This window comes from Nematolebias whitei, chromosome 13 (genome assembly GCF_014905685.2).
Source record: "Nematolebias whitei isolate Nwh7 chromosome 13, NemWhi1, whole genome shotgun sequence".
In the NCBI taxonomy this organism is placed as follows: Eukaryota; Metazoa; Chordata; class Actinopteri; order Cyprinodontiformes; family Rivulidae; genus Nematolebias; species Nematolebias whitei.
The window spans coordinates 12231332-12258598 of NC_056510.1; the positions used below are offsets into that span (position 1 = coordinate 12231332).

The window sequence follows — 27267 nt, forward strand, 5'->3', positions numbered from 1 at the left end:
CAGAAGACATGAGCACCCTGCCAAGGCAAGTAATGTAGGGTAAGCACAGTACCGGTATGTGTATTGTGCATTGTCTTTGATGAACTAACATTATTTATATATTATAAAGGCATCACGATTTCACAAACAGCAAACATGGCAGGTGACCTGTATGTACAGCAACAATATGATAGTAGAACTATTGCAGATAGATTCAGCCAGGTCAACTTTGTGTGACAACTGCTCAGAAGCTAATTATTTTGAATCCAACTACAATTCAAATATAATTGAACTAGCCACTGTCCGGCAAAGGCACAAGATACGTGTGTCTGGTGGAACAATGAGTGATCACTTGGTTGGCACATTCTTTACTGAACAAATAGCTGTTTTTTTTTTACCTGATATTTGTTTTCCAACTGTGAATTTTGTCTTTTCTTTTGAATGTAATGTTCTTTAAAATTATAATCAAATATTCAAATAGTTGTATTTTAAACTCTTGAAAATATACATATGGTAAATGCATGTGCTTTCAAATGCTACTTCTTTAATCTGAACCTTTGGTAAAGAAATACCAACATTTCACTGCATCAGAAGTCGAGTGGAAGTTGTTTTACTCTAGTTACATTATAAACGGTGACTGGTATATTTATGTTTAACTGTTCATAATTTTTAGATTTTGATTCATTCTACAAACCAAATTGTCCTTCGGGATTAGAATAAAAAAAAAAACTTGACTTTAAATTACTGACCACAGTAACAAACCAACCACCAGATAATTTTGTTTTATAAAGTAGTTTCTACAGTACATTTTAAAGCATGCTTTGTTAATAAATAAATTAATAAATAAAAGTCTTCAACACTGCAATATTGGAAACAAACTTAATTTGGTTTTAATTCATGGTATATATTGCTAATATTTCTTGTTCAGGACAAAGGTGAAATCTAAATCACCCTTTTGCAAGGCAACGTTACTAAAGTCGCAGACAGGTCAAAGATGATATCACGCTCCTCTTTAACCTCCAAGGTGATGTCACAGTTCAGACTTACTGCTTGTTTTCTAACCCTGTGGTCGAGATGAGTGATCTCATGATGAAGTCACCAGTTCAGTTAAGATCCCAGTCAAAGGCTGTTCCACTGACTCCCACTGACTTCAGCAAAGCTCCTCAAGAGCACAAATGCATTTCAAAGCTGAATATGCTCAGCCTAGTCTTCATCTTCATTTGTTCATTACTGTAAACAAAAAAAAAAAAAAAACCTGCTGTGTAACAACGAAATGTTAACGTTGCTGCACAGAACAAATCTGGATGTGCTTTGATTTTAAAATTGAAAAAAAAAGAAAGAAAAAAAAAAAGTCCAATATATCAAAAAACAGTATTATAGCTGATTAACATTACAGAAAAAGAGAGATACAATACAAATGGAAAATTAAAAAAATAAGAAGAGGTGACTTCTGGTAGGAGGTATAATAACATGCAGTGATTAAAATATAAAAACAACAACAATTAGACAGATCTGCATAAATACATATGCAGGAAGTCATTACACTCAATTTAACTTTCTGCATAAGTAAATATTAGTTGAATTTTTTTTTTTTTTTTTTTCCCATTCTTGTTTGAACCTTAGTGTCAAATTAAATTAATTCAGAACGTGAAAGAGTTCATTAGAAGAGTAAAACACTTGCAGGCACACGCACGCACACACTAATACACACCAATGAACTACAAAACAACTGAATAACTCACAGAAACTGAGAAATGTGCTTATTGTGCACAAGCACAAGCTTAGAAAAGTAAACACTAATGTGTGCATCTAAATGGCACTGCAGCCGAGGTGAATATAAACAGTGGAGTTTATTCAAGGTCAGAGCTGTTTGTCGGATGCAGCGTAAACACACACACACACACACACACACACACAAACAAAAAGACCCAATATTGTCTGATGCTGGCCAAAAAAATCCCTGAACCAACACACCCACACATGAGAGATACAAACACATTTTTCTAAACAAGCCGAGATATCATTTAGGAACAAATACACACATTTTGAGCAAACAGGCACACAAACAGGCAGATAACAACAATGAGGATAACACAAGCGTGTGTACAGTCAGTCATCAAACTGACACGTTTATACCTTGAAGATGTAACCAACAACTAGTGCTTACCTAACCATAACTTGTCACGACCATAAATAAAGAACGCATCATTCACGTTGTGGTAATCTGCTCTTTCGGCCCATCGTGGATGAGCAAACAGATTTATATTCCCACATCGTGAGTAATACAAGTGCACACACAAAAGCACACACACATGCATCACATACAGATAATATAGGCGTAGAAGCAGATAGAGTTAGCGTGAGGGCGTGATCTGAAGCACACCGAACTAAAATAACTCACAGGCCAAACAATAAATAAACAAACAAACAGACGCAACAACCTTGAGAAACAAAGAGAAAATAAAATAAGTTGGACGAAGCTAGATAAATGGTGGAATCAGTGGCAGGGACTCAAGTCAGTACTGGAGGTGTCCGTGTATTTATTCATTTTGTTTGTTTTCGGTTTTGTTATTTAGCTTTTTTTTTTTTTTTTGTTGTGAATTTACTGCAAAATATACGATGGCTTTAATAAACTGATAAAGGGAAAAAAAAATAAATAAAACCAATACAGAATATTGCATCATCCAACAAAGTTAAGTCAGGTCCTCTAGATGGTTTCTTTGTGCTGAAACGTTTCATCTTTCATCCAAAGGACTTCATCAGTCCCAGGAGCCACAACAAAATCAGTCCTATAAGTAGCACACTTGCATAATGGGCCAACCAGTTTGATGGCAATAAGATGGTTTCTGGAGTCCACCCTCTTCCCCCTCAACTCCTCTGAGGCAGCCACAGCCAAAGTGGTTCAAAACATCAAAGTTCATGCTCAATAATCCAGGTAAAAAATCCAACAAAGTTAAGTCAGGTCCTCTGGACTAATGAAGTATTTTGGATGAAAGACAAAATGTTTCAACATAAAGAATCCATCCAGAGGACCTGGATTAACTTTGTTGGATATTTACCTGGATTATTGAGTATGGACTTTGAAATAATGCATCATGTTCTGCCAAAATCTGAGACTATGAAAAACAGTCAGACAAGATCAGTGTTTGAGTTTCTGAAAAACACAAGAAGTGTTTTGTTGTGGAAAATGTGTCAACTCATTGTAATGGCTCCATACTTAAAGGCTGTCAATGCTTTTCACATACTGTATGATGGAAGTGTCTTTTGGTTTATACTTGGTTTTACATTGTGGAGATTATGGGCACCTTTGTGTCTTACCTGACTTCTGCAGCTCCTGAGAGGCTGGGCGGAGCCAACCCCATCACACCTGTTCCTGATCCTGTTCTGATGGACGACTGCTGTAGTTAAGCTCCTGTGGGACAGCAGTTTGTCGCTGGATCATTGAAGACCTTGGGTACTTTGTGGCAGCTCCAACTAAAGTAATTTAAGTCATTGAGTAGTGTAAACCTGTGCTTTTTCCTTGTGTCTTTGTCAAGACCTGCTCCATTGGTTTTTCCTTCTCTGTGAATGCTCACCTTCCTCGAGTCTCCTAGAGTCTGTCTAGAAACCGTTACCTCTTTAAAGTCCTCGGAACAGCCTGAGATCAATCCCACCTGGCGACACAACCTGTTCTTCTGGTTTCCGTCTTGTCCCACTTCTATGATCACTCACCTGTATTCCACTTCTCTGGAATCTCCACATTCCTCTTCAAAGCTGCTCCACATTTCAAGCTCTGCAAGACAAACTGGCAAAAGTAAATATCGAAAACTCTTGTTCCACGGATCCCCGTACTTACCTGACATCCCTTTCCTTGCAGATAATTCTTCTGTGTAAATATCTCCATTTTGCAATAAACTGAACTTACCTTTTGAATCAAGTGTTGGGTCCTCTCTGTCAGTTTGCTTATTCTGGGTTTAAAACTAGTCAGTTTGTGATACGTACAGGGATGTTTTGAATTCAGCAAATCAAAGATGATTATCCAGTGTAATGTCCTCTGATTGCCTGTTTATGCAAGTGCCTATTTTTGGTGTGAATACGTATCTGAAAAGAGCAATTAGTGATGAATGATTCAGTAAATCTATGCTCGGTTCCCACAATGACCTCGAATGCAAACCAAGCTGAATGTGGAGGTAAAAGCATTTAAATATACATGTAAACAATCTAAATGGTATTTCTCCCAGACTCGCTGATGCCTTTGTTATGAGGAAACACCGCTCAGTGTAGATTAGCAACATTAAAACAGTAGTGAGGCTATAATTACACAACTGGAGTGGTTAATGTGTTTTGTTTTGCGTTTAATATCGCTTTGAGATAAGAAGGGTAATCAGAAGGACGGCTCGGGTTAAGCAGGTTTAAACAAAGTTAGAGAGGTGAGGTTGACATGCTTTGGCACTTTTTGTCAAATGGTGCTTTTTTAGTTAAGGTGCTTTTTTTGAGACAATACCTACAAACCCTTATCAACCTACCCCTCCCAAGGAAAAAAAATGGTAGCTGGACTGCACTTATATAGGGCCTTTCTATCTTGTCAAGTGCTTTACACTACAATATGTGCCCTCACTTACTCATTCCTACAGCACTCTATTATATCTATACAAAGAATAATCAGTGCTTTCATTCATACACCAATGGGACACACATCGGAGGTGATGAGGGGTTCAGTGTCTTGCACAGGGACACTTCAACATGTGACTGCTGGTGGAGTCGACCCCCCAATTTTTTGCATTGGAGGACTGCTCTAACCACTCAGCCACAGCTGACCCAGCTGAAATAAAATAAAATCATCTTTGCTTGTATGTGTTTGAACAAACACTGTACTCACCACTAGAAGCGTAGCTAGTGTTCACCATCGGCGGGTGAACGGAGTCAGTGGCCTGACTGACCAATCCTGCCTGACCCTTCACTGGGCTCATCAGTCCTGACAGCCCAGATGAACCGTCAAAAGAGCAATTAGGTGAGCTCTCTAATTGATCCTGAAACGAAAAACAACCAATGCATCATTTAAAACTTGAAAGAACAAAAAAATAACATACACAATGATTGCGGCAGCACGGTGGCGCAACTGGTAGAGCTGCTGCCTCTCAGCGAGCAGGTCCTTGGTTCAAACCCCGGTCCAGGGGCCTTTCTGGGTGGAGTTTGCATGTTCTCTCCGTGCATGCGTGGGTTTTCTCCGGGTACTCCGGTTTCCTCCCACAGTCCAAAAACATGTATGTTAGGCTGATTGGTAACTCTAAATTGTCCCTAGGTGTGAGTGAGAGAGTGAATGGTTGTTTGTCTCGTTTGTCTCTGTGTGGCCCTGTGATGGACTTGCGACCCGTCCAGGGTGTACCCCGCCCCTCGCACAGTGATTGTTGGACATGGGCACCAGCGACCCCCGTGACCCAAAATGGAATAAGCGGGTAAAGAAAATGGATGGATGGATGGATGATTGCTGTCCAAGAAATATACTTGTTAAATGGTAATATCATCCCCAAAATTTGAAGACTAATAGCAAAAGCAAATATATTTATCGTATATCAATTTACTTACAAAACTGAAGTACCTGAACTAAAGTGAATTAAAAATGAGAGATGGAGTAGTGAGTGAGGGTTTTAGTTGAATAACCAGCAGAAATGGACATTAGCCTAACTATAAAAGTAGTCCAAAAGATTGTGGGGAGACCCTTATCCCATGCTCCATAAAATTTGAAGCATTTGCTTGATTTAAAAAAATATATAAAAAATATGCTTTATGAAGCAATGCCTTATTTTTCACTGTATGTGTGGCACCAGAATTCATAATACTTCCTCAAGGGAGAGCCCTCTGCAGGCCCCGTAAGTCTCAAACAAAGACTGGATTATAGTGCAAAAGCGTATTTTATGGAAACTTATCAATCCTTTGGGGATTAAATGTACATATATATATATATATATATATATATATATATATATATTAAGAAAGCTAATGTATGGCTTGTTAATGTGCATGAATATGTGTGATTTTCAATTTATAATACATAAATTTGTGCACCTTGGTGTTTTTGTGACACTGTATGAGATAAACTCTCTTCTCCAAGAACAAATCCATAACAGTAGAATGTGCATGTGCGTAATAAATCCTCCTCGTCATCCCACTCTTGACCTCGCGCCGAGCACCGGCGCCTAGCCCACCCGCAGCGCCTCCTGGATGCATCACTCTTCAGCGGGTAGGCATCATGTTGGCCCCCCTCCTAGCTCTCCCATTAACCCGTGTTACAGAGAAATCAGATTTCTATAAAAAGATAAATGCTCTCTCAGCCACCAAAAAAAAAAAAAAAAAAAGTTGAGTTATGAAGTCTTGGGTTTGTAACAATCAGTTTAAAACAAACAAGTCTGGATCACATTTCCATATTATTATCATTATGTATTTATTTTCGTTTTCCCGGTTGAATTTAGAAAGTAATAAAAGCAAAGTAGAACCAAAAAGTGGCAGCAAACTAGCTTTGTTTGCATGTTTTGTTGAATTGCTCGTATTCTATAGGTTTATTTGATATAATAATGTTGACTTTTTTTTTATCTTTAAAGCATAACATATTGAATAAATATAATGACAAGCAATCAAATCAAGATTAAATAATAAACATGAACATACTGATTAAGAGCAGTAATAGTGTTTCAAGCTCATTTGAAAACATAATTCTTAATTTACACAAGTTATATTTGTTTCATACTACCGTTTGGTTGATGATATGAAATGTGTAAATGTGACAAAAAGATAAAAACAGAATAAATCTGAAAATGTAAATACATTGTACATAGCACTGTAAATAAACTGCAAACAAACTGTAAGTAGCACTCTGCTACATTACTGTACTTAAAGCATGCGGATAGTTTAAGAGTTCTTTTCATCAACCTACTTTGTGTTTAATCATGTATCTGACTGTCGGTGTGCTTAAGAGCAGATGATCCAGGTTTTACATTCTGAGCTCTTTCACCAACTAACAGTTAATGCAAAAAAGCCATTCACACTTGAACCTGCCACCTGGCTTTGTAAATGCACAAAGCCTGTGCAAACAGACTGCAGAGCCCTGTAAAAGGCATCGTCTGAAAAGCAGATGAGATGAAAAGCCGTTTAAAAATAAAAAAAATTTAAAAAAAAACTCGTGAAGAAAAGAGATACAGCTGAGTCAAGAAATCTCTGCCACAAACACAAAGGAGAACTTAGAGATACAAATGTGAAGAGCTGAAGTGTAAATGTGCTTTTTGCTGCTGGTAAGAACACAGAAACGAGCAGAGAGGCTGGTGTCAGGAACGAGAGGAATGGATATGAAGGCCGAAAGGCACATGCACAGAGATACAGAGCAAATGGACTCAGAATAATAATATATTTTCTAGGATTTACACAGAGAAAATTACACACAAGCCTTCAATTCTTTTATCTAATATATACCTAATGAATCATGTACGACACTTTCATTTACTATCTAAACGCAATACATTTACTTTTTTTAACACAAAAACTGGAAACGCATCCTTTTTTTTATATATACCAAAAGGATATTTCACTTTGTTACTAAATATCTTCTACCAACTCAGGAAAACATAGAGCAACACATAAATAAAAATAAAAGAAATGTCATTTTTATTTCTGTCAGGTTTTGTTCATGCGATTGAGTTCAGCAAGTGTGCCTGAAAAAAACAAACAGCCTGAATTCACTTCATTGAGTACTTGTCTCACTTTTGGAAGACCTTCTCTGGTTTTTGACAAACTGTTGAATTATTATCCACTTATTTTTGGCTATTTGTTGCTCATGTTAAGTTGCACCTAAAGCTTCGCATCTGAGGTCATATATGTTAGAATTAAGATCTAATAATAGTTTGTGATCTTACAAAATGCGTCTCACAACTAATACAATGCGATTTTTAAGTTACAATAATGTGTGGGCTCTGTGCTGACTTGCAGCTCGATGCAATCTTTGCTACACATGGGGTTTTCTTCTAAAGCTTGCATCTCACCAGTCCATACAACATGCCTATGACAACATCTGAACATTTACCTAAATAGTTAATATAAACAATTTCCAACTTGGCAAGTATTGCTTTAAGTCTGAGTAAATGCACTGTCTGGTTTGAAAGCATTGCTTTAAGAGCTAATCCGGATCAAGTTGCTTTCCTCTGTAAATTGGTTAAGATTGAGATGGAGAATTAATTGTTAGATAATATACAGCATGATCACATAGTCAAAGATTAATTGCTAATAATATATGATCGGTTTAAGTTAGCATCAAAAATGTTCCCTTCAGTAGTCTAAAACATTATCCAGACAAACGTAAACACTGTAACAACACAAAAAGAGTTTTAGAGTTGGCAACAACACTGATAAGAAACAGAGACAGTAAATGTACCTGCAAGGTCCTCAGCACCACCAGCTGGATTGTCCCTCTGACGTTTCCTTCCTGTGACATCGATCGACGGAGCGTCTCCATGGCTGCGTGATTAGAGCGTCCCAGAAGCGACTCGCCATTTATCGCTATGAGCTGGTCATTAATGTGCAGACGCCCATCCTGGAAACAAATATTGCTGTTATTATTAAAAATACATACAACGTCAAGGTTGATTACCATCATAACCTCCAAATCAACACAAATCATGAAATTATTCTGTCAAACTACATGATTATTTACCATTCTTTCCTATTGTTTTTGCAAAGGCAACAGAGATAGTGTCTGATTGTATTTAAATCACCGTCCCTTTGCCTTTGTTTTTCTATTTTGTGTAGTCCACATGATAATGAGTAAAAGGTCAAAGGAGAGCAGTCAGAACCTCTGAAAACACAGCCCGAGTGTCCTCATAAGACCATCTGACAGTCATAGATTCATTATTATATTTGGCTTATGTTTATTACCCTCCTTAATATTCTGCTTTAGTCTTTTAGACTAAACCGTAGATTGTCTGAACTCGTGCAGAGAATGTTTCGGGTCTGAAAGCGTTGACAGATATTGTGAATGGAATCTGATTCATCAGAGTTCAACTTATCCATAGAAGTATAAACAAAATAAATTTTAAAACATTTTATCTATTGTTTTCTGTGATGGACTTGCCCAGGGTGTACCCCGCCTATTGCACAATGACTGCTGGACATGGGCACCAGTGGCACCAGTGACCCGAAAGAGAAGAAGCGGGTAAAAGATAATGGATGTTTGGATGGATTTATATATTGTTTGAGCTTTACTTTGCACCAACAAATTTATGCTTATTTGGGTACAGATGATTTGATGGCACCTTATATGCAGCCCCTCCATGTATGATGGATTTGATGAAGATTCCCAGATCCTCTCCCGTCTCTCTGGACTTGTTCCCTTTGAGGCTGATGCCGAGTCCCGCTGAGCCGGTGTCATTAAGGGGTATCTCAAACATCAGTTGTTCCTTTCCATTCTCCGAAACAACGTCAGGCACACGAGACACCTCATCCTTCTGGGAGAAAGACAAGAAGGAATAATAATGGCTCAAAGAGAGGGGTTAAAAACAGAGTGCGAATGAGCACACAGGGTTCAGCTTATTGAGCTTGAATGGTCTCCAGAAGCTAAACTAAAAGCTTTTCCATTTGAGAGAAAGCATCACAAGGTGCTTTTCAGCTAAATTTCTCAATGACTAAAAAATGGTCTGAAGAAAACGGGTCTAAAGGAAAAAGAAAAAGAGAAAGCCATTTGGGCTTTCATATACCTTTTTTTCCCCTCTTTCAGCTCTGCAATATCAATAAAAGTTGTGCATTTTGCAAAAGGTAATTGAAGAATTCAGCAGCTACAGAAAGCCTGAAGGACAAAAGAAGCTAGAGCAGAAGGGAATATAAGAGAGAGAGACTGCAAATGTGACAGAGAAACAAGAAGCAAATATGGGCTGTGACGGTAAAAAGGACCAAAAAAAGATGGTGAAAATACCAGATTATCTAAACAGAAGCATGGCGGTAATGACTAAGACTGAAAGTAAGTTTGGGGAAAAAATACTGTAACCAAAAAAAAAGCAACAAAACATAAAAGTGTGTTTGAAGCAATGGCTCAATGGGAGAGCTAACACTGCAGCAGCTCATACATATTTTGCAATTTGTAAAAAAAAAAACAATAATAATAATACATATATGATTACATGTGATTTGATTTTCATGGACTCGCTGTTTCGCGGTTTTTCAAAGTAAGATTGGACATGACACACAATTGGCTGATTGATGGATGAGCTACATGATCAGCATGGATTTTTTTTTTTAAATTTAAAATAAATTATTTAGCACCTGTTGCACTTGTGTACAGCCAACATGTGCAGGGAGAACCTTACTCCTGCAGCATGTCGATCTCTGCTATACAGTGGAGAAATGGGCGTGGCCAACAATGCTGGCAGATGGCAGAGAGCCGCCGGTGGCAGAGAGTGGAGATCATGACATGCTGCGCTCTTAGTTTTTAGATGCATTGTTATACTGTAAATAAGAATTTTTGAAAATCTGCTTCTCAACAGTTTGGTGGGTGTATATGGCTGTTCAGGTCTGGAGATTAGAAGTGTAATGGTAGCATCTATAGTCATCTTAAGTTATAAAAGGAAAATGTGTTTTGCAGTGTTTTGCTGAACTAAGCACAGTTTTCTATAAAGAGGAGAATCTCCATCATTGCTGATGGAGCTCATGATCCCAGAGTGGCACCTCTGAATTGTGTGGCAATAACAAACAGGACAGTCTTTTTAATTTTAAGCCTTAATGACAGATTTTAATTTCAAACTAATTACCAATATATATATATACTTTGAAATACAGAATGCCAAATTAGCTAAATTATTTTTGTCTTATGCATGTTTGTATTTGGGCGGCGCAGTGGCACAGTTGGTAGAGTTGTTGCCTCTCAGTTGCTGGTTCAAATCCCAGCCCGGGACCTTTCTGGGTGGAGTCTGCATGTTCTCTCCATGCATGCATGGGTTTTCTCTGGGTACTCCAGTTTCCTCCCACAGACCAAAAACATACAAGTGCTTCTTTTTCAAATCTTGACTGAAGAACAGTGAGAATATACGGGAGAAGCATTATTACTAATTGGTCGATGACTGAAACCATGCATCGTTCCTGTCTTACCATGTAATTTATCTGTGGTTACAGTTTTGTGTCAGTGTCACAGACAGTTCATGTCTGTGTGTGCTGCTGTCAATATAAATGCATGAATCTAGTCTGTGTGTGACTGTGTTTGTGTGGGTCAGCAGTGTATGGTTTAGACACCGTTTGCCCGTAGGGATTGTAGGTTTAACAGCGTTAAGCCGACACAAAGTCCTCTGCTCTGCAGAAAACTGTTTTCCCCTCTGAAGAAAAAAAAAATAAAAATCCTCCTATCCAACTGACTGTCCAAACCTGATAGGAAGCTCTTCGACCTTGGAAGGAACTTATAAACGCCCTGCAGAGAAATGTTGGCTACTTTCTGCCCATGATTACACAGAATTTATTAGTGTCTAAAGCTCTGACCAAATTACTGTTTATACTTTGGAAAAGTTTTAGATTTTCTGACACTTTGTGTTAATCCAAATCCGCTTCCTTCATTTGTTGTTTAATTGTTTTTCTTACACTCAGCACATTAGAGAAGTAATGTCAGACCAAATGTAAGGTAGAAGTTGTGAGGTGTCATTATGTATAAAGATTTAAATCAGCATATTTAACAGACTGCTCGCTTCGATCAATTTATTCGAGTAAGCCAAAATTTTGCTAACATATTATTTGTTCGGAAATGTCAAATTTTCTTGTAAAACAATAGATACAACTTGAGACACAAAGTTCATGCTCAATAATCCTGGTATAAATCCAACTATGTTCAGTCAGGTCATCTGGACGGTTTATTTTTTGCTGAGACGTTTCGTCCTTCATCCAAAGGACTTCTTCAATCTGAGGAGCCACCAAGAAACTGAATCCCACAAGCTCCACTCCCATAGTGGGGAAAAATAAAACAGTTTGCTGGTGATACGATGGCTGCCGGGGCCCGCCCTCTCCTCCATCAACTCCTATGAGGCAGCCATGCTTCCTAGCTGCCTCCTCAGACAGAAGAAGTTCTTTGGATGAAGGACGAAACATCTCGGGGGGTGGGGGGGAACAAAAAAAAAAAAAAAAGTCCAGATGACTTGACTGAACATTGTTGGATACAACTTGAGAGTTTTAATAAGTAACATACCATAATCATCACCTGGTACCAAATATGATATATGTGTTTATTTTTATAGACAGGGAAAGGACAGGGTTTAATACAGCAGTAAACGTGCAGTAAACAGTAAAAAAAAAAGCTAAAAAAAGATAAACAAACTCTTTGTTTTCATGAAGCAGTAGACAGAAACACATACAAATCAACAAATATCACTTCAATAAAAACATTCCCTTTATTCCAGCCCCATCGCTATGATAGCTGGACATTTCTGTGTAATGCCAAAAAAACTAGTGTGATGAGCCCCTGTGTGTCAATTCCATTTGCGGCTACAAAAGGTGTTTGATTCTTTGCTACATTAACTCTATCAAATCTACCCGGTGACAGAAAAAGCCGTTTGCATAGATGAACCTTCTCATGCAGGTCGTTTAACATTTAAATGGGTTGCCACAATGATGGATCAACAGGAGGACATGCTATCAAAAAGACAGCTCAGTTGGTGAGTGAGTTTTATTAAACGGAGCTAGAAACGGCGAGGGAGCGAATGATGGAAAGACACATTATGTGAAAATGAGCGAGAACACTCAACTTGGTCACCTACATCACCTCTACAGGAGAAATGAAGTGGAATGCAGAAAGAGGCATACAGAAACATCAGATGACAGTTGTCTGAGTAACATTAGAGGTCTATTAAACACATTTTTGTTAAGCTACTGAGTGGCACCAGCTTTAAGAAACATGGTCTTATAATGAGACGGCTTTGTAGATGGCCTTTCATGTAGCATGATTTTCACCGTATACGTCACTTTCCAAGTCCTGCGACTTACACAACGAAGCAACTAATATACATTTTTCTCCATATTTATAACCCAAATTGTGGCTGAGAGCAGATAATTTCATTCATTCTGACATGGAAAATATTGAACACTACCATTTTCAACCACTAGAGGGCCCTTGGCTAATATGGCAAGCCAAGTGTCTCATTAATAGGTAAAAGTGACCATTAATGAGACACTTGGCTTGCCATACCAAGTCACCTTCATCTCGCTCCGGAACTCCTGGAGCAAACGTCAAATCAGCTGCATTTTGTCGCGCCGCCCAGGTGAAACACAGCTGATTTGACCATTAAAGTGCATTTATTAAGGAAAAGTTCAACTGAGACACACCTTTATTATAATGTCGAGCAAACAAATAATTGTTTTTAAGTGTTAATCTTGTTAAATTCTTGTTATAGTCCTCCCGTGCATGCTCCCGCAGCTGCCATTTGGCAGCCAATCAATTTTTGGCACACCACCAGTCCACGTTTTCAGGTTCTCAGCGGTGATGCATAACAAACTTGACGTATTATAGATGCGACTTACATGGCGAAACAACTTATTTATGTTTTTTTCTACTTTATTAGACATATTTGGACTGATGTGACTTATACGGTGGTGCAACGTGTACGTCAGCAAGTACATTATTTAGGCTTTTGTATAGATTTGTGCAGAAAACATTTGCTGTGGGAAACGACTGCCCAAAGATCTATTTAATGTGGTTAAATAATAATGACAAATGAGCCTAAATGTGAAAATAATATCCAGTTTAAATACGCACATGACTAAGACAAAATATTCAAATATTTGGAATCTATTCAATATGACTTACCTATGTTTGGTTACTGAACTTGGCCCTTTTAAATCAAAGCTTAAGACTTTTTTTTTTAATTCCAACAGGCTTTTAGTACTTAAATATGTGGTGACATTTCTGGTTTTCCTTTTGCTATTTTGTTGTGTTTTTCTTGCTTTTAACTTATCATGTTAATTACTGTCTTTGCACTTTGGTCACCATCACTGTGGTTGTGTAAAGCGCTATAGAAATGAATGAATGAATGAATGAATGAATGAATGAATGAATGACTTTTAACTAAAACTGTTACGATGCGCAAAGGCAAAACAAAGGCTGGTTCTAAAAGCACTGCAGTGAAAAGTCGATCCCCGGAGGTGTGAAGCCAAACCTGCCTGGCGTGTGTGACCATCAGAGATCTCTGTGTGGTCAGCACTTTAAGACTCGACACTGATGTCGGATGATAAGAGGATGAAAGCCTTTGATAAACAGCACAGAGATGTGAGATGAGACAGAAATCCAGAAAAGAGAGATGTGATACCCTTCTTGACTGCTTTCCACTGGGATGATGGCAGCTCCTGCAGAGACGCCAAGCTGCCAAGGAGTGCATGTGTGTGAGTGTGTGTGTGTAAACAGGACTCTGAGTGGTGTAACAGATGGGGGATCTACTGTAGTGACTCTGTAAGGTCACATTGGTGACAATATCAGTAAAATGTGCACACACACACACACACACACACACACACAAAGAAAGAGACAACAGACTGAGAGGAAGCAGCGCATCAATGCACAGACTGGCTGCTGAAGTGATGGATGAGCTACAATCAGAGTAAAGAAACTGCTCAATAGTGTTGTTTTGTGTAGAGCATGCTCTGCCACCAGTTGCTAACTATTTACTGATTTCATGTCATTGTGTTTGAGAGGAACATCTGGCACTAAAAAGCTCCATTCCTGATAAAAACAAGAAAAAAAGAAAGAAAGAAAGAAAGACAAAAAGAAAGAACAGCAAGCAAATCACCCCCCAGCCGAGACAACATGGATGACAAAAGCCCCTTCAAAAAAATCTTAATGGACTCATTTTTATTCAGTCCCACATTTTGGAACTGTGTATGACTGTGATGTTTTTATTATTATCATTACCTCCTGTACCGTGTGTCAGAGCAATACTTTGTATTTATACTGTGTTAAAAATGAAGCAAATACTAATGAACTCAATTCTGTTGTATTTTATTTCTTTAAGTGCTACTAAAACATTTTGTTTAGTCTCTAATTTTAAAATTAACTAACAAAAAAATATATAATTCTTTATTTTTATTTATTTACCCTTTATTTATACAGGTAGTCTCAATAAGTCAGGAGAACTCATTTTCAAGAGAGACCTGTTTGGAAGCAGATGGTGGCAGTTAAGGGCCTTGCTCAAGGGTGGAGGCAGGTGTGGGTGTTTTAACTACCTGGAAAATACTTTATGAAGAAGAAACCATGAGTGGTTCTTACGTTAACTAAAATAAGAAGTAGAAGAAAACATATTTATGTCATCTGAAGGCTGAAAAAAGTTTATGGCTCAAATATTAATTTCAAATCATTTGCCAACTCAGCAGTATTTAAAGGAAAAAATAAAAACTATATACATAGTAATATGTGCGAGTAACTTTGGGAGTTTGCGATGTGTTTGTACCGGAGAGCCAAACAGCTGGATGTTCACGTGCTAAACTGTGAACTGTGTATGAATATGTCATATGTCTCCGAAGAGCAACAGAGTAAGTTTGCATGCATGTAGAGGTGATGTAATGTCTTTGTTCTACAGAGAGCACACACATTAGCAGACAACAACAGATGGTGAGCTAAAATGAGACGACGGAAGAGGGGGTGAAGATCGACAAGATCATTCCCTCATTTCCTCATCGTTCTTCTTTTGCTTCCCCCCGTAAACAGTCATGAATGCAAAGAAAGCAGAAAACTAAATAATATATATATTTTTTTAAAGTTGGAGGGGTTTTTTTTGCATTTCTGCACATATTTTTATATCAAATATTGTGTCCCGTGATAACTTGTCTAACGGTTCAAGCCAGAAATGATCCAAGTGTTCATGAACTTGCTTCATGCTTACATGGGCCAACACATGAACACTGATATGAGCAAATGAGGCAATAGTTCACCCGTGAGATACTTTATCCATGGTTTGAAGTTAAAACAATACTTTTTACAGAAAACCTGAGGAATCGTTTGGAATAACAAATGAATGAATGTTCAGTTTGCTTGCTGGGTGTGAGATACTGTGGGCTTGATAAACAGCGTGATGCTCTTGTATTCAAGTTATCATGAAGTAAAAAACTTGAAATTTGTCTCACAAAGTCATCAGAACAAATTTAATTTTCATTCATTGTTCCAGTCCAACTAATCGGGTGGATGTTAATGTGATTTTAAGTTTCCCAAGAACTGTTTAAATGTCCTGTACAATGTAATCTATGATGTGTATATTCGATCTAGACATATAAGTAGCACGACGGCTCAGTGGTTAGCACTGTTGCCTCACAACAAGAAGGTCCTGGGTTCAATCCCCTGTTGGACCTGGGGTCTTTCTGTGTGGAGTTTGCATGTTCTTCTCGTCCTTGCATGGGTTTTCTCCGGGTACTCCGGTTTCTTCCCAAAGACCAAAAACATGCACATTAGTCTACCTTCAGGCCCAGGCCTCCCTTGCAAAAGAGATCTGTGATCTCAATGGGTTTTGCCTGGTTAAATAAAGGTTAATAAAATAAAAACTATATAATATAAATTATTTGGTAACCATAGTAACATGTATAAGCACAGATATGTTTGCAAGTGGACAAAATAGTCAGCTAGTTAAAAGGTACACATTTCAATGTCACAGACTAGTAAAAAGGGGGAAAAAACATAAAAAAATAAGAAACCAAATTCCCACTTTTTTTATTCTTCTTCTTAGGTTAATGGATCCTTAGCTAAAAACATTTTTAAGGAAAAAAAAAAAAATCATAAAAGCTGCCGACCTACAGAAACAGCAAGGTGTTTGAAGAAAGTCAACAATGGCTACGTTTATGGAAGAGCCATTTGGGATGGACACAGCTGACAATTTGGATGTATTAGTAAGTATTTACGCTCAAATTTGTTGAAATATGCAGATAGAAATATAGGTAAGGCTGAAACTCGAGTCCGACCGATATATTGGCAGGGCTGATATTTTAGGCCGATATAGGCATGTGGGGACATATCAGTATTGGTGACAATTGTCCCATTATGTGCCTATATAAATACATTTTCACCCCTAAAATGCTGGTAACCAGCCGTGTGTCCTTACTTGCACAAGGTGTAATTGTACAATGTATCCAGCAGAGGGTGGATGAAGACTACTTTCAAGTCATGGCCGCTTTAACTTTCACTTTCAGCACAGCTGAAGCAGGGAGTAATACTGTTTAGCATACTTTGCCGAACAGAGCACAAGTTAAGTGTACCTGATCTGTAAAATAAAATAAAATAAATCAGCAATAATAAATTATCTTCAATCCTCCAACCTGCTTGTCATGAACTATGTGACTCTAAAGATAGCAAGCTAATGTTTAGAAAACAAACGTAGGCTATTGCCTTGTAAAACAGTGAATGATGTTTCTTTGTTTAATTTATATTTTTGTAACACATTTGATAACTTTATGGTGAATAGTGGAGGAAAAAAAATGTGAACCTATGTCAGGAAGACTGTTTCAAGACTTCCAAGTGTTAAAACAGATCTAAACGTAACTGCTTACTTAGATTATTGGGGGTGGACAAAATTCAAAAATGTTCAGCCAGCATATCGATTATTGGCATTCACCTTTCACTCCCAATATCGGTATCGAAAATGTTCATATCAGTCGGGCTCTAGTTGAAACAATAACTTAGTGATCCAGGAGAACTTTGTTAAAATGTTTGTTTGAATACTGAGCTCTATATCCTGTTCCACCTTCCCGCTCGATCCCTGATATTTATTTTTACAGTTGTCTTTCTTGATCTTTTCTTTAGCATTTTGCAGCAGACATTGTGTCATAATGTCTTCCTCAAGATTCTACTTGTGTCCAGTTCGACCATAATTGTAGATCTGCACCAACCACAGCCAGCCTATCACGTGATTCTAGCCTTAATGTGGGTTTCGGCAGATTCAGTTGCGTACCGGTGCTTTGTTTATCAGGATCGGGATCATCAGGATACGTTGTTTACTCTGAGTGTGGACCCACATTTTGAAATTTCAATACATCTAAAAAAACTCCCAGAGTAAACTCTTTCAAACGGTGTCATTTTCAAACTGTGTCATTTAATTTAGATGGTCTTTCTAAAGTTGTTTCCATTGTTTGCAATTAGTATGTTTAAAGAAAAATGGGTGAATAAATAAAACTGAAATGTAGTTGTTGCTTTTTTTTACTGTTAATATATTAGTAAAGTTGAAAAGGAACAATTATTAGAATATCAAGTGCAGTTTTTAAATAAACAATTCTCCCATATTTTTGTTTCATCATAGGCTTGAGACAGTCGTGGAGTCTAGACATGTACAAGGTAACACAAATGAACAAAGTATCCTAAATTTTAGCACATGCAGTCACTAACACCTCACTCATTTCCTGTCTACAGAAACAGACTTTCCTATGGGGCTTAGGGTCACACGCATATGTTTATACATGGTAGTCTGGCAGCCGTTGAGGAAACATCAGTCGACAGGAGCGGAAAGACACAAAGGGAAAAGACACAAAAAGCAACATAAAAGGAGAAAGATACATCAAAAGATGGAAATAAGGGTGGAAAACAGATTAACTTTATTCTACAAAATGGAAATTTAATTGTACAAGTATAAGAATGCATGAAATCCTATTGTTTCATATTTTGTGCAAGTGTAGGACAATAACCGACTTCTAAAAGTTTCAGAGAACATACGGTCAGAAAAAAGATGGCTTAAGATCAATACATGCAAAGGAAAACTAATTTGGATTGAGATGGGAACAGGTTTTTATTACAAAAATAATAAACTAGACAAAACTGTGTTAAACATTGTAGAAAAGCATCAGAAATTTTAAAAATATATAAGAATAAAGATCAAATTGATCATGCAAAATCAGAAAAAAGCAAGAAAAATAGGAATCAGTGCAATTAAAAGATGTTTATTCTGAAAATCAGTGGTTATATCTAGGCCAAAGAATGCATAAAAGGACATTTAGACAGAATGATCATTTTGGATTTGAAAATATCTTATTTACAAAGAGTTTGTTAAATGCAGTCAAAATAAAATTAATCATCTAAATCGATACATTACTGCATAGTCTGTTAAAAAACAAGGGAATGCGGATAAAGAATTGTATTTTTCTTTACTGACAAATAACATTATTGTCTAAAGAAATGTTCTGAACTGTAAGTAACCAAGTCCATCGATTACACTGAAAAGTCCAAATTTGAACCAAAGGACTGGAGCAAAAAAAAAACCACTTTCTTCTAACGGATTAATGACCCTCCAAACAACCAGAAACTCTTGCTTTGTTGACTCTTAGTTCAGTTCTTACCATTTCTCTGGGCAAGAACATGTCATCCTGCCGCAAGACCACCAGAAAGACAGTCTCTCCCTGACGAGTGCTGCGGAGCATACACACCAGCTCCTCCTGGCCCACCCCTGTGATATCCACACCATTTACCTACACAACGCAACACACTCACAAATCAAAACGCCATCATTATCTCTGCATTTGTCTTGAACAGATTTACTAGTTGTAAACAGAAGGGTTATGTTAATCATTTCTGCTAAAAGTTAGCTGCTCTGTACCTCCAATATGCGATCTCCAGACTGAAGACGTCCATCTTTAACAGCAGCTCCACGCGGCAGAATGTTTTTGACTAAAATAGGACCAGGACCATGTACTGAAGAATCCCTTGTTACTACAGTGAATCCAAGACCTTCTGAACCTGTACGAACACATAAACAAAAAACACAACTGATTACAGTAGTTTGCATCAGGCCTCTTCATTAAGCAGTTCAGGTCAGACAATGTACTTTTTTAAAATTATTTGCCATCACAAAACTGCCTAAACTCTGTCTAAATAGTGTCTCCCCTACCCATATCCAAGGGGGGCACCCCACGCTGTCAAGAGAACAGAGCGCCCTGCCTACCGACACCCCATCTGTCCAGTGGTTTATGAAATTATTTGATGACAGGCAGACATACTGTAGTTGAGTCCAACTTATTAACAGCATAACTTTAAACAAGAAATTAAACAATTTGGTAGCGCTCAGTAGGCCTGTCGCAATAAACAATAAATCAATTAATCGCATGATAAATGAAAATTATCGACCTCGTTTACATTTATCGGCTTTTTTGTTTTTCGTGTCTCTCTCTACTAGACAACTCCGGTGCTCTTCACTGGTCCCTCCCTTTCGCTTTTCTCTTTAAAATCTGTTTTAACCGTCCAAAATCGTGTTTCTGGATCGTTAAAAGCGGCTAAGCTACGAGCTAAGCTAACAAGCCGAACTTGAGAAAAAACCTCCGTCTTGTTAAAGCTCCAAAGCGCCTCCCTCCCATTTTTCTTAAAGAGACACGCTGCTCGCTCCCTCAGTATCCATCCTGCGGTTCAAACAGTCCTAACCTGCCATCCAGTGGTTGAAAAAATGTACTACATGCAAAACAAAATAAGAGAAGGTAGAAAACATTTATTCTTAAATTGCACAATAATTACTAATTACTGTCAAATTCCAAACAATATTATCGTTTATCGCAATAATTTCTGAGACAATTAATCGCCCAGCTAAATTTGTTATTGTGACAGGTCTAGCACTCAGACTATGTGTTGAGGAGCAGTCTCAGCTACTATCACACAAAATTTCCAATCACTTTGGTCAAACAAATTTTAGAAATAGACAGTTTGTGTTTTTAAGGGCACTTGGCTAGAATAGCCATCAGTTTTAGATGTACATCCAATGATTACTTTCTGAAAAACATTCATGAGTTATTCTGGAAAACAGACAAACACGCACATATGTGGACACACATCAGGTGATAATTACTACCTGTGGCTCTCAACCTCCTAGTAATATTTATATACAGCCTATGTGTAGCTGAAGTTGAACAACCCTGCATCTACCAACATAAAAATGCTTTAAACTAGTCCCAACAGCCTATTGCACTGTGCAATCATGTTCAAAGTCTGTACAGTTGTGTTGCTTTAAACTCTTTAGGGTTAGCTGCAGCTAAAATATCTGTAAATGTAAAGGATAAAAAAATAGACATCCTTGAGGTTAGAGGGTAGGCCAGAGGGCTGAAGAATAAAAACAAGGTGGGGGAAAAAAAGGATACGTGTAGAATGATTGCTAAATGAAGGATACAGAGAGTGAATGTTCTGGAAAAAAGGCGATGAAGACTAAAAAGCTAATTGTAGAAATTATGTGCACACGTTATTGTGTCCAAAGCACTCATACACATGCATGTGAGAGCACAAAAATGCCGTGCACAGACAGAGGGAGTGGTTGTGTGCTTTATAGACCTCATTAAGTCTGGTCTCTTTAGCAGTGCCAAGTCAGCAGTTTGGTCCAGTATGGATTCATATCAGCAGAAATGAGCAGATCAATAAAGACTTAATAGACCCTGAAGAGAATGGATGAGGAAGATTGAAAGAGGAAAGGGACTCAGTCAAAGAACAGCAAGGAAATAAGAACGATTCCAGATGAACTGATAAGTCACGCTCCATACAGATGAAAAGATTTAACATACTGATTTAAAATCAACCCAAAATGCCATTTGATTACCTACAAAATATTCGAAACTAACGTCCAAATAATACTGAGAAAAATTAAAACAATCAAATAATTTGCGAAAAATAAAACAAGAAATTTCCCCAAGAAAAAAAGAGTAGTCCCTCATTTATCGCAGGGGTTGAGTCCACCCCCTCAGCGATAGGTGAATAACTGCAAAGTAGGGAAACAGTAGACCAAGTTCAAGTTCAAGTAAACTTTATTGCCATTACCATCTCATGTGGTACGAGATGGAACAAAATTATGTACACAAGTAGTAGTAGTAGTTTGTTTTAGTATTTATTTACAGGTATATATTAAGGTGTTTTAAACCCTTCCCACATTCTTGCAATGCCTTTCACAATTTTCTAAACTCTAAATGCTCTAAAAGAGCACAGCATGTCATGATCTTAGCTCTCTGCCTCCGGCTGCTCTCTGCCACCTGCCAACACTCTCGGCCACGCCCACTTCTCCGTTGCAGAGCAGAGATCTGACATGCTGCACGAGCAAGCTTCTCCTGCAGCTGTGGGCTGCACACAGGTGCAGAATTGTTTAAAATAATTTATTTCAAATAAAAATTCTGCGAGATGCTTCTTCTTTGACCCTCACCTTTCTTTAAGTCAATCCGCAGCCTCCTTCCTCCTTTCTTGTTGGACACAAAGTTAGAAAGTGCAGGACTCTTTCTAAGGAGGGGACTCTCACTTTTCACCTTGGGACTCTAGTTGAAAAACACAAAAAGTTTTAATTCTAAAAGTAAATGAAATGCAAGTTTTTAGAGTTTGGAAAAATATCCAGAAGTTTGAATGTTCAGTCACTGACAAAACAAAAACAGACGTGTTGAAACAACTGTAATGTCAAAAAACAATTTCCTTTCACTTTCAATCTAATGCATCAAATAGAGTGGAAGACAAAGAAAAGTGCACTTCTGCAAATTGTTTATGAAAGTGTGTAGAGACTTCCAGCATGGCCGACAAACTTATTTTAATAAACTAAAGATAATAAGCTGTTGCTAAGAAACTGCTTCCTCTAAACCAGTTGTTTTTCAAATGCCAGCCGTGTAGCCATGGCAATGCTGACGACAGCTACATGTGTTTGTTCTGTTTTAAGACTTGGTAGTTCCAGGAGGAAAGTGGATGTGAGGTAAAAATAATGTGAGACTGTTTTCTGCTAATCTAATCTCAGAAAGTGAACAGAACCACAAGAACTGTATGAGCACTGTATGCACAAAGGCTAAAAACTTTTCATATCATAAAAAAATGTGCTGGGCATGAGAAATTTAAGTTTATGAACCTCTGGTGAGAGTTAATGTCACGTCTTCTCTAAACGCTGTGAAGTCTTGCTTTTAGAAATTCATGTTTTTTTAACTACTGACAGCATTTTGTTCTATTCGTATGAAAGCAAAACCCTATTTAGTGTGTTTTCATTAAATGTCCCAATCACATTTAAGCATCTGAACCTTTGACGTAAATGTTTTGGAACCACCTTAGTGTGATAACTAAAGTTTTGTGACTTACGGAGACGACTTCTGGATTAGGAGTTGGATTATCAGGGGGCTTAAACGTAGGTTTGGCTTTGACAGGAGGAGGTGGACCTTTGGATTTGGGGACATGAGGACTGCTGTTGGGACCAGTACCGCTGCCATGGAGTTGACCAATCAGACTCCTCTCATATATTTCCCTGTTGGGGGAGGGGAGAACTTCTAAACGAACGAGGGAGGAACGCATCGCCTGGCGAAAGATGTCCTGGGCTCTGATGACAAGGAGGACAGAGAAACACAAAAGTTTTAAATGAAAACTGGGTAAAACAAAGAAAAGTGAATTCTGCATTCTACGTATGGGAATCAATACCAAGTAACACATATCATTTAATTATTCACAAAATTATTCAAAGTGTAGTTTTCAATTTCTGACAAGAAAATCTATTATTTCTTGGGAGGGAAAATAACTCAGTAGGGAGATAAATAGACATACATTATACATGTGATTACAAATTACTCATTTTACAAATATGCCACTTACCGAATTTCACGGACTATAAGTCACACTTTTTTTCAAAGTTTGGCCAGTCCTGTGACTTAAAGTCCAAAGCGACTTATTTACATTTTATTCCATAGTCATGACATAATTTTTGACTGACGTGTTAAATGTTCAATCATACGGACATGAACCAAAGAATAAACATTACCATTTGCAGCTGCGAGAGGGCCCTCTAGGCTTTTGTGTTGTTCTTCTACTGTTAACCCCCCACCCCCAACATTCACTTAAAGACAACTGAGAAAAACTTAACACAAGTAAAATGCCAGTGATGTGGACTGAGACTGGTGAATTTACCGGTAACTTGCTTGTCAGACTTGTTGGCTTGTTCTGTTAATTAAGCCTGTTCAGGATCCCTGGTATGTTCTGTGTGTTATTGTTATTTCAGATTAAATATCTGTTCTTGCACTTTGTGAAATACACTTCTAAATAAATGTGACTTATACTCCGAAGCAACTTATAAATTGTGTTTTCCTCTTCATGAGGCATTTTTGACTGATGCGACCTATTCTCCGAAGCGACTTATAGTCCAGAAAGTATGGTAATTAATAAATAAATTAGGAAGAAGCTGATTTCCCAAAACTGCAAGACACTACAATATCATTTGCTGTTCCATTACAGTACTGAAAAGTGCTGATTTACTGGAAAAACTGCAAGCGACTTGTCTTTTGAATTTTAAGTGCACAACTATATTTTGGTTTGTATTATTTAATTTATGTCCCGATTGGCAATAGTTATTTATCATGGCTTACTGTTTCCGTCTTCATCTCCACTGAGCTCAAGACAAGAGAGGACAGGAAACAAAAGAGCCGTAACACCTGCACACAAGGACATTATAAATCTATAAAAAGATAATTTTGTGGAGAATTAGTGTATATCAGATCATGCTAAGTCAGTTAGAGGGTCCACTGTGTCAACAGAGATTGGTAATCACCATCATTCACCTCTGATAACAGATAGAGCAAATCTAGTTTATTAAACTTTCATTTGATTTCACTCTGATTGTTTTCCGCCTAGATGATGACAGCATTTATGATGATTAGAACTGGACTATGTTTAGAAAGTACTTTTGATTTTAATATATTAAATATGAAACAATAATGCTTTAAGCTTGGACAAACAATTTGACATTAGCTATTGCTTGCATACACACACTACAGACTCGGTAGATAAAGTAAAAAAGCCATATTTTTTCCAGTTTGCACAGGATAATTTGGTGTTATTATGAATGATACAGTAAACACAGCCAGGAGTTGGATTGTTGTATGAGTGGATAGTTGGTCATCTTTTTATTTTATTTTTCCTCAGACAGCATTAAATTCAAAACCCATACAACATAAAGAACAGTCGATAAGTGTTTGTCACACATTTTCTAAACAAAAGCACTTAATGTGACATATTGTATTAAGTGCACAATACAGAACATTCAAACTAGACATGAGAGCCGTGTGTCTTCAAAATGTATTCAGAAGTTATTGTGCACAGATATCCCTGTCCCTGATTGAAAAACGTGCGCTGTATCGTTTGTGCAAAAACAAACATTCAAATCAAGCAGGCATCCTTAAAACAGCTGTCTGGCAGGGACATTGGCACAGTGTGTGTGCTTTTATGTGTTCACCATACATTCACAGGTATCAGTGGACTTCCTGTGCCCTACTTATGCAAATTTCCCATGACCGTGCTACAGTTGTAATGCATGTGCCAAGACAAAACAATACTGGCAATATTCTGTTTATTCATCAATATTAAAAGATGGTTTAAATCTTGAGCAAAACAACAGTCTGTATTTTTATACCTGGATGTGTTTTTATTTCATTTTTTTAGTGCATGCATGTGTGTTAACTGCCACCTTTGAGTGAATGCGCACAGGACTGTACGCTTGTTTCTGAACAATAGGTACAAATCCCTCTCCAATGATAATCCATTTACCTACACCACAGCATAAAATACCTCATACACAATCTCATTACCCCCTTTTATATTAAACAAGAATTAATGTTGTGACTTTCAGGTCACTGTGATGTGTTGTAATCATTATACTATTAGTACTTGTAAGCTGTTGTTTTACAGTTGTTGTTTCTGTGCTCTTTATTCCCATTAGAACCAAAACTATGTCACTTTAATGCACTTCCCTGCAGGTGCTTTGGGGGCATATTGAATAAGGTAAGACGCATGTAATCTAAAATGGATCCACCCAGTTTCCCTGGAACAAATGGGATGGAAAAGATGGCACACAAAAGCCAAATTTCCTAAAAACCAGAGTTAGTTTAGATGCCCCCTCCTTGACCCCACCTTCTTTATGACCAGGGGTTAAACAAAGTTAAGGATGAGAAATTGTACCCATTAAAAAGCCCCAACATGTAAGTATTGCTTTTGATACCCTTATAACTGGAGCACACTGGAGGGTGTGCTCTAGTTATAGGAGCATGACTCCCCTTAGCCTCCCTGGTAAGGTCTATTCAGGGATACTGGAGAAGCGAGTTCAATAGCTGGTTGAACATCAGATCCAGGAGGAACAATGCAGGTTCCGTCCTGGCCGTGGAATACTGGATCAGCTCTTTACCCTCACTAGGGTCCTCGAGGGGTCAAGGGAGTTTGCCCATCCAGTCTACAAATGTTTTGTGAAATGGAGAAGGCATTTGATCGTGTTCCTTGGTGTACACTGTGGGGGGGGGGGGGGGGGGGCTCCATGAGTATGGGATTGGGGGCCCATTGTTACGGGCTGTTCAGCCCCTAGACAAGCGGTGCGAGAGTTTGGTTTGCAATGCCAGTAGTGAGTCGGACCCCTTCAGGGTGGGCGTTAGACTCCGGCGGGGATGCCCATTGTTACCGAATCTGTTCATAACTTTTATGGACAGATTTTCTCGGTGCAGCCAGGGGTCGGAGAGTTTCCGGTTCGGTGGCCACATGATTCCATCTCTGTTCTTTGCAAATGATGTGGTCCTGTTGGCATCATCGTGTCGTGATCTTCAGCTCTCACTTGAGCGGTTCACAGCTGAGTGTGAAGCGACTGGGATGAGAATCAGCACCTCCAAATCTGAAGGCATGGTCCTGAACCAGAAAAGGGTGGATTGCTCTCTTCAGGTTGAGGGTGAGGTTCTGCCTCAAGTGGAGGAGTTCAAGTATCTTGGGGTTTTGTTCATGTATGAGGGAAGAATGGAGCATAAGACTGACAGACAGATTGGTGCAGTGGCTGCATTATTGCAGACTCTGTACCGGTCTGTTGTGGTGATGGGAGAGCTGAGCTGTAAGGCAAAGCTCTCCGTTTATCAGTCGGATTATGTTCCTACCCTCCCCTATGGTCACGAGCTCTGGGTAGTGACTGAAAAATTTGATTGCAGATACAGGCAGTTGAAATGAGTTTACTCCACAGGGTAGTTGGACTCTCCCTTAGAGAGTGAGAAGTTCAGTTATCCTGGAGAGACTCATAGTAGAACCGCTACTCCTCCACATCGAGAGAAGCCAGTTGGGGTGGTTCGGGCATCTGGTAAGGATGCTCCCTGGACGACTCCCTAGGGAGGTGCTTCGGGCATGACCGACTGGGAGGAGACCCCGAGGAAGACCCAGGACACGCTGGAGAGAATGTCTCTTGGTTGGCCTGGGAACACCTTGGAGTCCTCCCAGAAGAGCTGGAAGAGGTGGCTATGAAAAGAGATGGCTGGACCTCCCTGCTCAAGCTGTTGTCCCCACGACCCAACTTCGGAATAAATGGATGGATGGATGGATGGATGGATGGATGGATGGATGGATGGATG

At 38.4% G+C, this 27267-nt stretch overlaps 1 protein-coding gene across 1 annotated transcript in view; it reads right to left on the bottom strand.

The window, feature by feature from the left end:
* pard3bb (par-3 family cell polarity regulator beta b) overlaps positions 1–27267 on the bottom strand; it is a 358866-nt gene that overhangs the window by 255183 nt on the left and 76416 nt on the right. The window contains exons 8-14 of the mRNA XM_037686865.1: positions 22994–23228; positions 22089–22197; positions 19521–19660; positions 19264–19392; positions 9255–9446; positions 8378–8536; positions 4838–4988 (exon numbers count right to left, since the gene is read on the bottom strand). Coding sequence (XP_037542793.1) covers positions 4838–4988; positions 8378–8536; positions 9255–9446; positions 19264–19392; positions 19521–19660; positions 22089–22197; positions 22994–23228 — 1115 coding nt within the window. The remainder of the gene's footprint in view (positions 1–4837; positions 4989–8377; positions 8537–9254; positions 9447–19263; positions 19393–19520; positions 19661–22088; positions 22198–22993; positions 23229–27267) is intronic.